Source organism: Lytechinus pictus, chromosome 9, assembly GCF_037042905.1.
Source record: "Lytechinus pictus isolate F3 Inbred chromosome 9, Lp3.0, whole genome shotgun sequence".
Taxonomy (NCBI): Eukaryota; Metazoa; Echinodermata; class Echinoidea; order Temnopleuroida; family Toxopneustidae; genus Lytechinus; species Lytechinus pictus.
This window is the reverse complement of record NC_087253.1, coordinates 17,387,977-17,403,010: the sequence shown is the minus strand read 5'-3', so window position 1 is coordinate 17,403,010 and position 15,034 is coordinate 17,387,977. Positions and strand designations below refer to the sequence as shown.

General features: G+C 35.7%; 1 protein-coding gene across 2 annotated transcripts in view; it reads right to left on the bottom strand.

Moving 5' to 3' along the window:
* Positions 1–4,521: 4,521 nt before the first annotated feature.
* LOC129268190 (protein kinase C and casein kinase substrate in neurons protein 2-like) overlaps positions 4,522–15,034 on the bottom strand; it is a 28,185-nt gene continuing 17,672 nt past the window's right edge. The window contains exons 5-8 of one of the 2 annotated variants that reach the window (XM_064104832.1): positions 14,357–14,583; positions 13,581–13,701; positions 12,514–12,659; positions 4,522–4,693 (exon numbers count right to left, since the gene is read on the bottom strand). In XM_064104832.1, the coding sequence (XP_063960902.1) occupies positions 4,537–4,693; positions 12,514–12,659; positions 13,581–13,701; positions 14,357–14,583 (651 nt within the window). In that variant the 3' untranslated portion in view covers positions 4,522–4,536. Of the gene's footprint in view, positions 4,694–9,412; positions 9,531–12,513; positions 12,660–13,580; positions 13,702–14,356; positions 14,584–15,034 lie in introns of those variants that run through there. The other variant, XM_064104834.1, reaches the window with a different exon arrangement.

Below are 15,034 nucleotides of genomic sequence, written 5' to 3'. Positions count from 1 at the left end.
TTTGAAACAAATGAAAAATCAAGATGGTTGAGATAAATCAAAGTGCTGCCTTGTTATATGCACAATTATTGCAAAAAATTGATGGCACATCACATTTCAGAAAGATGTAGCTTTGAGCAATCATTGCAATGAATGCAAGTTCATGAATGCAAGTTCCTCGAAGTTAAAACAATGATAAACATATCAATTGCATTTTCAAAGACATTATTGATTTACTTGGATATACTCAGTTTTAGAAATTTTACAAAAACCACCAGTTATTTTTCCCAACACTAACTTTGCTTTATATATGTCAGTAATACCTTGAACAATTTAGAAATGTGGCAATTCGAATAAATGCTCAGTGTCCATTACATACTAGCAATACTAATTGGAGGAAACTTCCTCAAATAGATAGCTGTGAAATCGCATTATTTGAATGCGAATCCATCATTACCGTAACAAATACAAACATAAATTTGTAAATATTATTTAAGCAAAAGAGCTTGATAGTACCAAGAACTGTACCCTGTTTAACATAAGGCTGGTTTTCTTTTTAGGCGGCAGTGTTTATAATTATTACAAGTGATAACAAAATACCATCCACACTGCACAAATATATGTTACAGATTTCCTAACATTTCACTTATAATGCACCAAATTATGTATTCATTCGGAAAGAAAGTGGGACATAATTATTTTATAAGTGACTTCTGAAAATTCAAAAGAAATGCCCAAGAGATACCATTTACTCTAGGGTTGATGTTACAACTTTTATAATTGTGATTGTAAATTAAGGAACCAAGAAATAGAAAAGTACAAATGCAAATATATTAAAATTCTTGATTTTGATTTAGAAGAAAGCAACAAATCAACAAATAATGAACGCACAAAACATGACATCAAATGCACTTTCCATTTGAAATTGCATCTGAAAATCTTTCCGAATGAAAGGGCAAAGGAATTATGACTGGTTAATAAATGCTGTTCAATCAAGACCTACACCTAACTATTAAAAAAAAAATTAAAAAATAGATAACCCAACCTTCACAAATCAACGATGACAGGACTGTTAATCACTCAATAGTCCCACCCCCCCCCCCTTCCAGATGATTTAAAATTAATAAAAATGAAGAAAAAACAACACACAAGGAAATGAAATGAAACTTGATGATGAAAAAGAAATGAAACTGCAACACAGAAAAAATGAAAAAAAGAGAGGAAAAATAAACCACATAGGTGTCGACTTTGCACATGAGCAAAGAGGTCCATCCCCTTGAGTAATATATACTATTAAATACATGGTTTCCTATTGTTTTCTTCATCTAAATATGATGACCACTCATGCATGCGTCAATGTTTAACCAATCAAGTTTACTTTTTTTTTCTAATATGACAAGCACTACAGAAATAAGATTAACACTATTTATATTTCTTTTCCTGCCCCTAAAAACAGTTTTAATTATTTACACATCCCTCAAAATAATAGGTAAAAATAAAATTAAAGGAAGATAATTACAACAATGCATATGACTGTGATGTGAACGCTAGCAACCCTTCATTGAAAATCAGTTTGGCAAAAAAAATTGAACATGTTCAAGATTTCTTTGTGACAATACAATTGTTTGCAACATTAGAAACTGTTCACAAACTTTCTTGCAACAATTTACAAACCTTTTGCATCCTGTTACCAACCCTGGAGAGATCTCAACTTTGCTACGTTTACAAGCAATCGCCGCTCAGTATGAAATACGCCCTTTTCAAGTAAAGACATTTCAACAAAAGAATCTCAATCAAACAAACAAGAAAAACCAAATCAAAACCTACCATAGTTAAGTCAGGATAGCTTTCTTTTCTATCTGCTTTGTTGCAAAGTCTGGCAATTTATTTCCACTGTCATTTTCTCATCAAGGCAGCAATATTTTACATCCAAGAATTAAAAATTGTGCATACAGAGGCAGCGAAATGAAAAATAATGAATTAAACATGCTCACCAATAAAAAAAAAAAATGAATCCAACCAAGACGTGCAATGAAGCAAATGATCTTCATATAAATGCAGGCTTAAGGTATGGTTTGTAAATTATAAGGAATCGTAATTATTGCAATGTCGTCATTCACAGATCACATGAATACCTCGTTCTCACTCCATTGCAGAACAGATCCGAACCAAACTGAAACAGCTATCAAGGTGTACAAATGAACTGTGCGGGGAAATAATGCTCTGAACTGAATAGGGTTGGCTGATGTTTATTGAATTGTGATTTAAATTGATTGTTTAAATCACCAAGGCTTTTTTTTTATCACTGATTTGAATCACTTCCAGAGGAATAACAGGATCACGTACCCATAATTGTCAGAGTGTTATTTGTACATCATGGCAGTACAACTTTCAAATCCACCAAAAACATTTTTGAATCAACAGATTCTTCTTGTCTGTTCTAATTAAATATCAAGTCATTAAAGTCAACTGCTCCCATCTAAACTAAAGATGTAACAGCACCGGTTCATGTGATCAGAGGTGACTTTATTTTGTGTTGGCCTACATTTTAAGTTTTTCTTCTGAAATTTGTCACGTATTTAATGTGAAAAGTTTGTCATTGTTGACCAATGTGAATTGAATTGAATGGAACATCATTTGTATCTGTCACTATCAGGCGCAGATCCAGGGGGGGGGGCTAGCCCCCCATAGGATTTTTTTTTGAAAAAAAGAGAAAATTTACCTTAATTATAGGTGAAAACCTTTTTATTTTTTGCTTGTTCATTTTTTGGCAGACGAATTATTGACCTTAAATTTAGGTGACAACCTTTATTTTTTTCTTTGCTTGTTAATTTATTTGCGGACAAATTATTGATCTTAAATTTAGGTGACAACCTTTTTTTTTGCTTGTCAAATTTCCAATGGGTAAAATGTGCCTCCCCGTTTTACAAATCCTGGATCCTGTAGCACCCCGTAAAATTTCAACTCTGGATCTGCACCTGAATATTTGGTTCAAAACAAAAATACAAAGTACTGTATAGAAGTATTCTGAAGTCAGGTTTAACTTCGACCATGGTCTAAGTCTGTGCTAAAATTATGGTAAGCCAAAAGTGTCAGAATTTTTTATTAAGTTGTATGTTTCTTATGTTTACTGTGCTCTTTCCTGATTCATCGATGGTGAAGACGATCATCTATTCATACTTTCTAGACAATTATGAATGATTTGAGAGTCAAATGAGCTGAAATATGATTTATCCACTGTTAGTGATTTATGTATCAATTGGCTATATCCATACTTAAACCACAACTTTAAACCAGAGTTTAAGTTAAACCAGACTTCAGAATACAGGCCAAAGTGTTTAATATTGTCTTGTGAATTGGTTAATACTGGGAATCGGTGGAAGAAAGCAACCTGGTGAGAACGAGGTTAAAACAGAATTATCATTCTTTAATGTTCTACGCATTGGAATACTTGTGTTCGTGGAGATGCAAGCTTTTGCCAAGATCAGGCCAAATGCACAATCATCAAACCATGATGCTTGGTGCAGAGGTCAATCTTAAGAAGAAAACAAACTTCAGTCTCATGCATGCCAAGGTTTCTTTTCAAAATGCTTCATGCAAAAAACACAAACAAATAAAAAGCTTGCTTCGAGATTCTGTGCTCTGACAAACTTATAATAGCAAAAAATACATTCACTAGGTTCTTTTTTTTTTGGGGGGGGGGGTGGGAGGGAGGGTAACATTATTATTATTTGATTTACATGTATTTGTACAATTAAAAGAGCCATGTACATGTAGATAAAAATGCCTCACAGTAGTGTTGTGCCGAGAATCAAATGCCGGACTATCAGTTTGGGTGGCCCTTTTCTGGACCAACATATGTCCACAAAAGAATACATGGTTTACCATACAACCATTGCACTCGGAACTTTAATAATTGTGAATCAAAACACAGTTTTGATATGAATGTTTTAACTTTTCTTTGACACCATTTTATTAAAATCAATGTTCTAAAACACTGCTTCATGACAGTGACTGTAATGACCCCCTTTAAAACAATGCTAATATGACATATTTTCCCAAGAACCTTGTATCCACACGTTGCAGTGACCTATTGAAATGGTAAGTTCCTATAAACATCCCAATTCCAAAACAGGCAATTCGTTTATGGAAAAACATCTTGCTGTATTTGCTACAAGCTAATCAGATTCGTTTTAAAGCATTTAACTTAGGTGCGAAAGGGCCCGCTATGTGCAATGCCCCTACTTTACCAACAACATGCTTCATGCAAACAACAAGAAAATATTGCATGTAAAACATAAATCTTGGTGCGGCAGACTCAAAAATTCAAATAATTTTAAAGGAAATCAAGAACTTTTTAAAGAATCATAAAGTTTGATGCAGCGGTCTAAATAATTCAAATAATTTAAAAGGAAAATAAAAAATTTTGAAAGAAAATCATTGTTTGGTGCAGCAATCTAATAGATGAAATAAAACGCTTTGGAATGCACTTGCAGGTTTGTGACATTTTCAGGATTTTTTCTAAATGCCAAGTTGCCATGATAACAGGGTAAACACTCACCGGTTTGAGGGGAGGGAGGAGGAGGAGGAGGAATGACTATTTATTTCAGGATAAAGTGAAGAGGTAGGCAAAGAACCATTTCGTCGAGGGGCTGGGGTGGGTTTGAACGATTTTCTTGCGTCGCTGTCTGACGCGGTCTCATCGCCCAACGAGCTATGTATTGATAATCAAGATTTAATATACAGGGACATAGTGATTTTTAAAGACATTGGTTATTTATTAAAACATTGATTTGACTTTTAAAACTCTGAGTTGATAGGCCCTATTCATCACTTCTGTTGTGTAAAAATTAAGTAATAGGTATTGGCACCCAAAATCATTATTTGATACTTAAAGGAGTGGGGAAAAAAAAACAAGAAACATCTTCCCAATTTCAATCCAGAAAATCTGAAGCCTGTATTCTGAAGTTGGGTTTAAAGGCTTGGTCCCACTGCACTTATGGACGCAGAGAGGATGTAAAAGAATCTTGCCATCCGTTAGAATACGTTATGTACATGTATCCGTTGTGTACTCTTTGCATATACATGTTTCAGACACTTTATATCCATCGAGCATCCGTCCACTGTTATTTCATTGTTTGCCCATTTTGTCCATTGTCTGGAGCGGATGAAAACAGATGGAGCCACCCCAAAATTTTCCTTATCCACAATATTTGTTATGAATACGTTTCGTGTCCGTGGGCCAGTGGGAACAGGCCTTAACTTAGACCATGGTCTAACTCTGTGCTAAACTTACGGTAAGCCAAAAATGTCAAAAGTTTGTTTATATTGTATGTTTCTTATGTTTACTGTGCTCTTTCCCAATTCGTTATAAATGTTGAAGACAACTGTTTTATTAATCCTTCCCAGGCAATTTAAAATGAATTGAGAGTCAAATGAGATGATAATATGTACATTGAATCTCTACTGTTAAAGATTTATGTCACAATTGGCTTTCCATAGTTAAACCACAACCTTAGACCATAGTCCAACCACAAATTTTGACCAGAGTTTAAATTAAACCTGACTTCAGAATACGGGCCCAACTGTTACAATTAGACTCCCCAGGAGACAAATTAAATGTTCTTTTTTCTCAGTCACAGATACCTAGAAAGTGTTTGCATGATGATTTTTTAATTATAAATAAGATGTTTATAAATGTAAACCAAAGGTTTAATAATAAAAAGTTACTGTGTGATGTGAAAAGTCAAAGTTATCTAATAATTCTCACTCCGATTGATGTGATAATGATCATGATTATTATTATATCAGACTTCCCAGACCAATTAATTTGAATTGAATCACATCACTCATTTAATTCACTAGGAATGTGGGGATTTTGCTCAAAGATATAAAATAAACAGTACTCCCTTACAAGTGTGTACTATTAGGAAAGGTTATCAAGAAAAAACAGTAAAATTAAAACAAAAGAAGAGCTCAAAAAGGCAAAAGCTGAAAGATTCTGTACTTATTTTTTTTTTTATAGTTGAGAAGTCTGTTATAATATACACGTAGCATAAATTTACTGCACACCTTTCATTCATAACCATTCTGTCCATATATATATATATTCTATTTATACACTATATACATTTATTTTAAAATAAAAGTGCATAAATTTCTGCAATAGTAAAACATGTGATTATAAATATGCTACCCATTTTTTTTTTTTTTTTGATAGAGACAGTTTAGTGCAAAGAATGGCTTACAGCTTGTTGGCAATTAATAATTCTTTCATTTTTATCCTTCAACTTCGGTTAAAACAGGTTATCTCCTTAGTTATAAAAAAAATTAAAAAATATAGAAGATATTACAAAGGTATTTGTCAAACAAGCTTTGCATGTTTCATTGAGAAAAACAAGGTTTAGCGAACGCCTGGTACAGAAGGACCACCTGATAAAAAAGACCACAAATTTGGATTCGCAAAACTCCAAGTTAAAACATAAAATTGCACAAATATATCCATACAGACCAACTGCTATTCATATATGTTTTTTTTTCTTCCTTTGGGTAGTCTTGTGTACAAGTTTATTCTTAATAGTCTGCAAGCACAGACCCTTGGTTTTCGTAATTCACATAGTGCATAATGCAAAGTCTGAAATAGTGAGACTACATGTAGATTCACTCTGTAGTGTGACTGGTTGACACAGATATAGAGTTTGGTGTCTAGTTTTCACTCTAGACATGGCTTCATTGGTTAAAGTGTCAAATGTGAGCCTGTGCTAACAGACTATTTTATTCTGTAGTTATTCATTAATCATCAATGATCAATGATCACATATTAATTTCTACATTATTCACAAAAACTAATAAAAACGTGAGGTACATCCTGGTAATAAAATTGTAGTTTTAATGTCACTTCGAACCCAATATTTTGTAATTAAAATGGTGATTAGGATAAAGTTTGGGTTTCAATCTAAAAATGGGTTAAACAGTGAAAGCAATGGAATCTATCATTCAAAATGCAATCAAGATCATCAAATGCAGTTCTAAGTCCTGTACTAAGTCTGGTTCCTAGATCCATCCATTCATTCAAAAGAAGCACCAGGTCCAAGACCTGAGGTAGCCCAAACTCGGTCTAACAGTATAGCCTAAATGAGGTCTAACAAGCAGAGGATCAATGCCATGGCACTACCCAAGACTAAAAAAACCATCTCACAATGCAAGGCATTGCTTGAAATATACTTCATATTTACAATCAACAAGTACATGTACAAGAAAAATATCAATAAAGTGTTAAAAATGTTTAGTCGTACTTCAGGGAATAATTTTCCTGGTATCGCATCGCAATTTGCTCCACATTTTTGAAAGACTGCTATGCATTGAGTCTTTTGTATAGCATATTTTTACATAGGACTGTACATTACTTAGTTGAGAACTTTTCTCTTATGACCAAAAATGCTATTCAAATTTGTAAAGCAAAATTATTCCCTGTACTTGGAAAATGAAGTACATGTAAATCGATTAGAAAGGGATATGAAGGAGGAGAAAGGAAGAAACAAAGAGGGACTAAGGGTGGGGCAGGACGGGGTTTAAATGGTGGGGTGGGGAGGGGGAGAGGGAGGGAAGGGGAGGGAGTGGAGAGGGGAGGGAGGGAGGAGGAACGTGGGGAAAGGGAAGGGAGGAGGAAGGTGGGGAAAGGGAAGGGAGGGGAGTGGGTGAAATGGGAAGCAGGGTAGACTCTGGAGAGCGGGGGGGGGGGGGGGGGGGCACAAACAGGAAGAACAAAATGAGGGGGGGAGATGGAAGAGGGGAGAGGAAACATAAAGAGGACAGAGACGAGTAGAGAGATAGACAGTGAGAGAGTTGGAGTAAAATACACAGGGAAGAAAAAGGGATAAAGTATAGACAGAGAGGAGAGAGTAAAGGGATAGGAAGAGCAAAAAAAGATAAGAGACAATAATAGAAAGAAGAAAAGGAAAGAAAAGGAAGGAATAGAAATAGGGAAAAAGGGACAAAAAGGATGCAAGATGCGGTAGTGAAGAAAAGGAGAGATAGAAAGATAAAGGTAATACAGGAGAAATGGTTAATAAAGAAGGATAGCGATACAAGCAACAGAGCAAATGCAAGGGGTTAGGTGTGGATCATATAACACATGTATGTGGATGGATAAAGGTATCTACGTCAAAATGCATGAGTAGCAAGTGAAAAAAGAGCATCTTTACGTGAGGAAGAACATCTTGGCGGACTCGTATAAGATTCTTTCATTGGCGTACGACGATGAGCAAGTAGATAATCTATTCCTATTCAGAGAAGTCGGGGGGGGGGGGAGAACAGCACACAGGGTGGGGTTCACACAATTCTAAAGTTACACTGAAATTACAATAACTATTTCAAATGGGGGGTGTTCCATTAGACATCCTGGCAGTGCTTTTCCAGTTTGACAGTTTCACTTACAAATTTGCTCTCTGCCAATCAGAAATGCAGATTTCAGTAGCTTATAACAATGTTCAATGAAAACTAGTGACACAATGCTTCTAGAAATGCTCTCCATGAAGCCTAAAAGCTTCCCCATCAAAGCAATAAATGAATTGAAATATTAAATAAACCTAATGTAGAACTGAATATGGTCTGGTTAATTCTACTTTTACAACCAATCTACAAAAGGTCTCAAAGAAGCTTTATTAAAAGCCAACAGGTATATATTAAAGTGTATGAATACACACTGAGAGCAAAACGCTATCGTGCTCACGCATTCCCTGTTCTAAGATTAAAAGCAAGTATGAACACAGCCACACAGCTAACATGCACTGCGTATCATTTAAGCCAATGTGTCAACTCCTACCAAAGACCGATCACAATTTGAACACGGTTTCTATAACTACACGCAAATACTTCAAGGATGACGACTACAAAACGGAAATACTTCAGAACTTTGTGTGAGAAATACCACAGAAAAAGTTACACTACATGTAATTTGGGTTTTAGAGTCAAACTGACAACTACTATCAAATAAAGTTCACAATTTTGAACAAACAAGTTCTATATTCATTTCTATAAAAAAAAACTATCTGTGACTAAGTACAGAAAATTCAAACTGAACTGGATCTCTACAACTATTTATCCACAAGGGCGACTCTTCTAACAAACACTGTGCACACCATAAACACAATGGTATACAAACATTAATCAAATGGTAAAAGTTCAAAGGTCAAAGGTGACACGGTCCCAACCTCACAGGGTCAAGGTGAACTATATTACCTTTGTTAAACAATGATATTTACAGACAGTAATCACAGGATAAATGTTCAAAGGTCAAAGGTGAAAAGGTCCCAACCTCACTGGGTCAAAGGTGAACTATCTTACTTCTGATACACAATGATATACAGTACAGGGATTTACCAAAGGGTAAATATTAAAGGTCAAATGTGACAGGGTCACAACCTCACAGGGTCAAAGGTCATCTATCTCACCTATGTTGGCTTCCCTGCGGTTCTTCGTCCCAGCCCTGGTAATGGGGCCACTTGAAAGCCAGTCTAGGGCTGCTACCAGATGTGGGCGGGCTAGCACTACTGAAAGACGTCCAAATATGGATGAAGAATTTCCATATTGGGAACAGTATGCCCAAATATGGGTGCAACATTGCCATATTAGGAACAGTATGCCCAAACATACCAAATCGGAAGAGGGAAGGAATATATCCAAAAGGAAGTATAACACCAAAGCAACAAAGTCAAATACAAGTATAGACGTGGTTTATAAGTTCCAAATAAGGTAGCAAAATAGCCAAACATGGAAGTTGCATATATTCAAATAAGGTAGGGATATACAAAAACATGGAAATTGTGCATCCAAACAAGGTAGGAACACACCAAAGGTGGTCACACATAGAAATTAAACATCCAAATATAGACATAGGGAGGATTGGGTTTATCAAATAAATAAAATATAAATAAAAAGTTTGAGATCAGAAATTACAGACAAAACGCAAGATGTTTAATTTTCAATTTGTATATGTATTGGTATTTTGAAAAAATAAACAAAATACAAATACAAAAAAAATACAGGACAATATAACAAAATATCAAAGGTATACATGTATGCATAGAAAAGTGTAATAATAAAAACAGATAACAAAGCAATATCAAACAAGGATAAAAGATAATAATGTACATGTATCAAAAATGGATCGATACAAATTAACAAACAAATAACCAAAAAAATGTTGATATAATTGATTCCAAGGAAAGCAAAGAGAGAATCAGAAACAAATAAAATAAATTCAAATAAATGTGAAAAACAATATATATTGTAATAATTTCCTAAATAAATAAATGTCAAAGGCATAATCTGCAGGTCTGGAAGGTATCTTGTGAAACTTTGTATGCATTGAATACAAAAATTGAGTTGACCAATCAATATTTGCATAGGAAACCATGACAACTGAACTTATGTACACTATAATTTGAAAGACTTAATTCCTGTCAGCACCCACTTACATGTACCTCCCCTACATTGAGTGCAGCACACTGTGGATCAATGTCTTGCTGATGGAAATTACAAAATGGCTGGGATTTGAACCAACAACCTCCATTTCAAAGTCTGGATACTAATCCACAGGACCACAATGTTCCACATTCACAAGCATCCATTTTTTTATTGAATGTCTCTTAATGACAAACTGATAAACCTCATATCAATTTGACAGAATAGTCATCAGTATCATATCAACATTGATGGAATGCCCTCCCCAGGCCCAGGACATTGCCTTAGCCCATGTAATCCTCTAGCTTATCGGGGGAATCCCCTTGCTTATTGGGGGAAATCCCCAGGAATTCCTGGGGATTACCCTATAACTACCATTGATTTAATACGATGTTTGTTGCCAATGAATGAAATCAGTTGCTCGCTACTCACTGATCTAATCGGTTTGAACTTAGATAGATGGCTGCTTAACCTGACAAGTCTCAATTGCCTCGAATCAAAGTCTAAAAATAGATCTAGCCCAGTACCAACTACTACATGCTCATCCAAAACAAGATGATTTCAATAAAAAGAGATAAACTCCATATCTGGTTTTAACATGAGATTGATTATGGAAGAAACTATATCTATCGGCTGTGAAGCCACTTTGGCTTAGAGGGTGATGGACGGCGAGAGCCCTAGAAGGTCCTGGGTTCAAAACAAAATCAACTCATGATTTTTCTTTAGTAATAGTAATGCATTTTCCTTAACAAAGGTGCCTAGTTTGCATGCCAAACTCCTGACTGTTGAAACACAAAAGAGGTCTGAATGAAAGACTAACAGAGGTCAATGGGGGTCGATTATCTCCAGACTTGATTAATTTTGATTAAGAGTCCATGCAGGTCTCCACATGGAAATTGTTAATGCATTTTCACTAACGAAATCGCCTAGTCAGTAGACCAACTCAGACTGTTGGAACAAAACAAAAGACCTTGAGTGATAGACTACATGTACTTGTGAAATAGGTCAATGGGGATTGATTCTTTCAAACTTGAATTTAGAGTCAACAAAGGTCTGGACATGTAGACCAATAGGTGACTTCCATTGAACTCATCAATGAAGATAACACCATGGAGTCCAGTAAAACCAACCAAAAGCTTAACACCAAAACTAAACACAATACACTAAAACCAACCAAACCTACCAAACCTGCCAAAAGGACAGGTTTGTGAGGCCTGGTAATAAATTAAATCTTTGCATTTACTATTGTAAACTTGGAAAGAAATAGGATTTTTTAAAAGGCACAATGTGATCGCTCCTGAAATAGTATAGTGCTAGATACGTTTTGCTATGCCAAGCCTTAAAATAAGTACATGTAAATCACCAAGATAACAGACTTTTATTGACAAGGCAATTCTCTTAGATGCTTTATGATATTTCCCAGTTTAGGGCAGTCAAGTAATATAAGAAAGAGGTAGAAATGAAGAGAGAGTGAGAACCGGAGAGAATATCAAAAAGCCAGAGCGGGATGGGGATTAAAAATATAGTCTTTAAATTGATATATTATAGTAGTTTTCAATTAAGAAGACCTCTTGCTGAGAAAATGCCTATAGTAGTAAAACTGTGAACAGTTTCAGGTTACAACCTTTGGTGTTTATACAGGTTGAAGTAGGAAGGAGAGAGACAGAGGGAGAGAGAGACAAAAAGATAGAAAGATACAGTAAAGAGATAGCGAATTGGAGAGAGACACTCATATTCTATATACATAGGCAGTGACAGAGAGAGAGAGAGAAAGAAAGAGAGAAAAAGATACAGACTAGAGTGAGCCAATCAGAAAGACAGACAAACATACTATACACATAGGCAGTGAGAGATAGATAGAAAGAGAGAGAGAGAGAGAGGGGGTTCCATACCATAATACACGGAGGAAAGATACCGTCTTTATTAATATCCACCTTACAAACAACCCAACTAGTAAAACCCTTGATTACTGGATCCCACGGTTAAAACAAACACCTTCAAAACCCGGTACAGATAAACCCAGTATAAATAAACCCTCAACGATCTTTCAAGAAGTGCTTGTAACCTCACCTATCGCCTATTCCTTGGTCGTAATCCTGGTTTGAATATTCGGAGGTCGATCTGTAGGTGTGTATCGCTACGTTCTCCCCTCCCGATCCGCCTATGTTGCCTTTGGACTTCTTTGAGCTAATGGCATGCATCTCATCAGTGTATTCCTGAAATCAGAGATTACACAGATATTGCCTACCTAGAGTTTTAATATAACATTTCCCCTCCCCGACAGAGTTATATTTTTCCCAAGGGATTATATTTTGCCTGAAGCGCGCAGCGCTGAGGGAAAAGATTCTCCTGAGGGAATAATATAGCTCCGGAGGGAAGTTGAAATTTTATTTATCAAAACGATAGACAAGGCAATATCTGTTATATTATATAATTCATGCATATTCGCCATCAGAGACTGCATTCATCACTTTATGATTAACCCAAAATTCTTGCTGTAGCTTTATTCCATTTATGTCATAATATAATTTTTTTTTTTAAATGTATTAAGCGCATTCTTAATGCAATCGACGCATAAACACTAGCGCATACATCAAGAAACTACCTGATTATGCAACTTGTAAGCAGCCAGTGACGTCACCTTAGTGAATATAACGCCGCAGTTTACAATGCAATGCATTTATATTCACTGAGGTGACGTCAAAACCTAGAATATATCATATGCGATCCTCGTAGCTATGGTCACGTGATGGCGCATTGACCTATCACTGATTTGAATCTACATAACCTTTGTAATATAAAAAGTTATATACCCTCTGAAATCAGGGAATATAAACACATACATGTATCTCTATTATCACAGAATACTGAAGGCCCTCTCACTCAGAAATTGAAACAACAGGTTTCATATGCACTAGTCTTGTGTGAAGGCCCACTTGTTGATCAAAGTTTCAATCAGGGTCTGAGCTTGCAGAATAGGGTAAAAGTTCATATTTGTTGAAACATTCAGTTTGAGTGGTCCTTTTCAGGACCAACATATAACCAAAAGAAAGAGGGAATGCATGGTGTACCATGAAACATCTGCACTCTTCTTTTCTTCGCCATGGTAATCTTCAGAATGTAGAAAGTTTTGTTACCTCAAAGACGGGCCAGTTCATTGACATTCCGGTGCCATTATTATTCTTCCACCATTTCAAATCTTTCTCTGCGTCTGCATTCTGTAAGGAGTTGTGGAAGTCTACGTACACCTGGGCAAAACTAAATATGTCGCAGAGACCGAGAGAGCACAAAGATATGATAATTAAATCAAATTGAATGACGAGCTTATTCAATGCATTGCAAAAGAAATATGAACTTTATCAAGGTTTTATCAAATCATTATTTCATTAATTATAATAAATAATAATAGTTATATTTATATAGCTCTTCATACTTTATGTTTCTAAGTGCTTTACATTACAATTATTGTTACCCCAGTCATCGGATCCTGGCATGCCCGCACACAATATACGCACTTCCTCCAACTACTTCTTGGGGAGCATTCCAACAAGAGATGGAAAAATACTAAGTGACCAAAATAATGTAAAGCTAGATCCTTCTCTTTCATTCGATACATCTAATGCATGAGTGAGCAACAACAATTTACAGGGTACAAAAAAGACATCTTAATAGCGCCCCAGAGTAGGCTAGAGTAAAGCGGCTTTGCGAGGGAATTGCGAGCATTTTCAATTAATTTCAACATTACGACTTCAATTTAGAACTGTTCCACGGCCTTCATCTTGGAAGAGATGACTTGATTTGCTTAAGTTGAAATTGATTTGCAACTAAAATTGAAAATCAATCTGAAACAAATTTCTTGAAACTGACTGCCCCTTCGGGATAGACGAGAGGTGGAAGGAAAAAATGTGCAAACCTGGGATTAACAGATAGATCAAGTACTCTTTGGACTGACAGTAGCGTTTCTTTGAAGAACTCGAGTCGCCGCCTCTCGAAGCTTTGTGTTCTGTCGAATTGGCCTTTCATGTCTTCCATGTATCTGGGGTTGTACGTCGTGACCTCATCAAGTGCCTTCTCGTATTTGTCTTTGGTTCGCATGCTCTCCTGCCGACACTTCTCCACCTTGTCGTGTAGTTTCTTTACCTGAAATCAGCAGAAATAAGGGACCAGTGACATAAAGCTTAAAGGTATTGTTTAACTTTGTGAGCAGCCGATTTAAAAAATTCTCAAACCAAGATGAAACATGTGTACAAGTGCATGTATTAGAACTAATAAACCCTGAAAACAACCATTATTGAGAATGAAAAGCTAAAACTACAAGGCAAACCCCGATTTTGTAAATAGGCGTCTTATAGACGCCTAAATAGTACACATAAGTGTATGGGATGAAATTAAGATGGTGTTTTCGGTCACTTTATATTTCAATTTTTGAAGCACTAAATAATTATTTTCGAACGCAATTTTTTTCTGGGCTTCATTTTTGTAACATATCACAGCCACAGGTGACAAGTGTGACCTTCTAGCTCAGATTTTTTTAAAGTCAAACCAATGTTAATAACCAATCACTTTAATAGTGACTGATCGTCGGACTGAT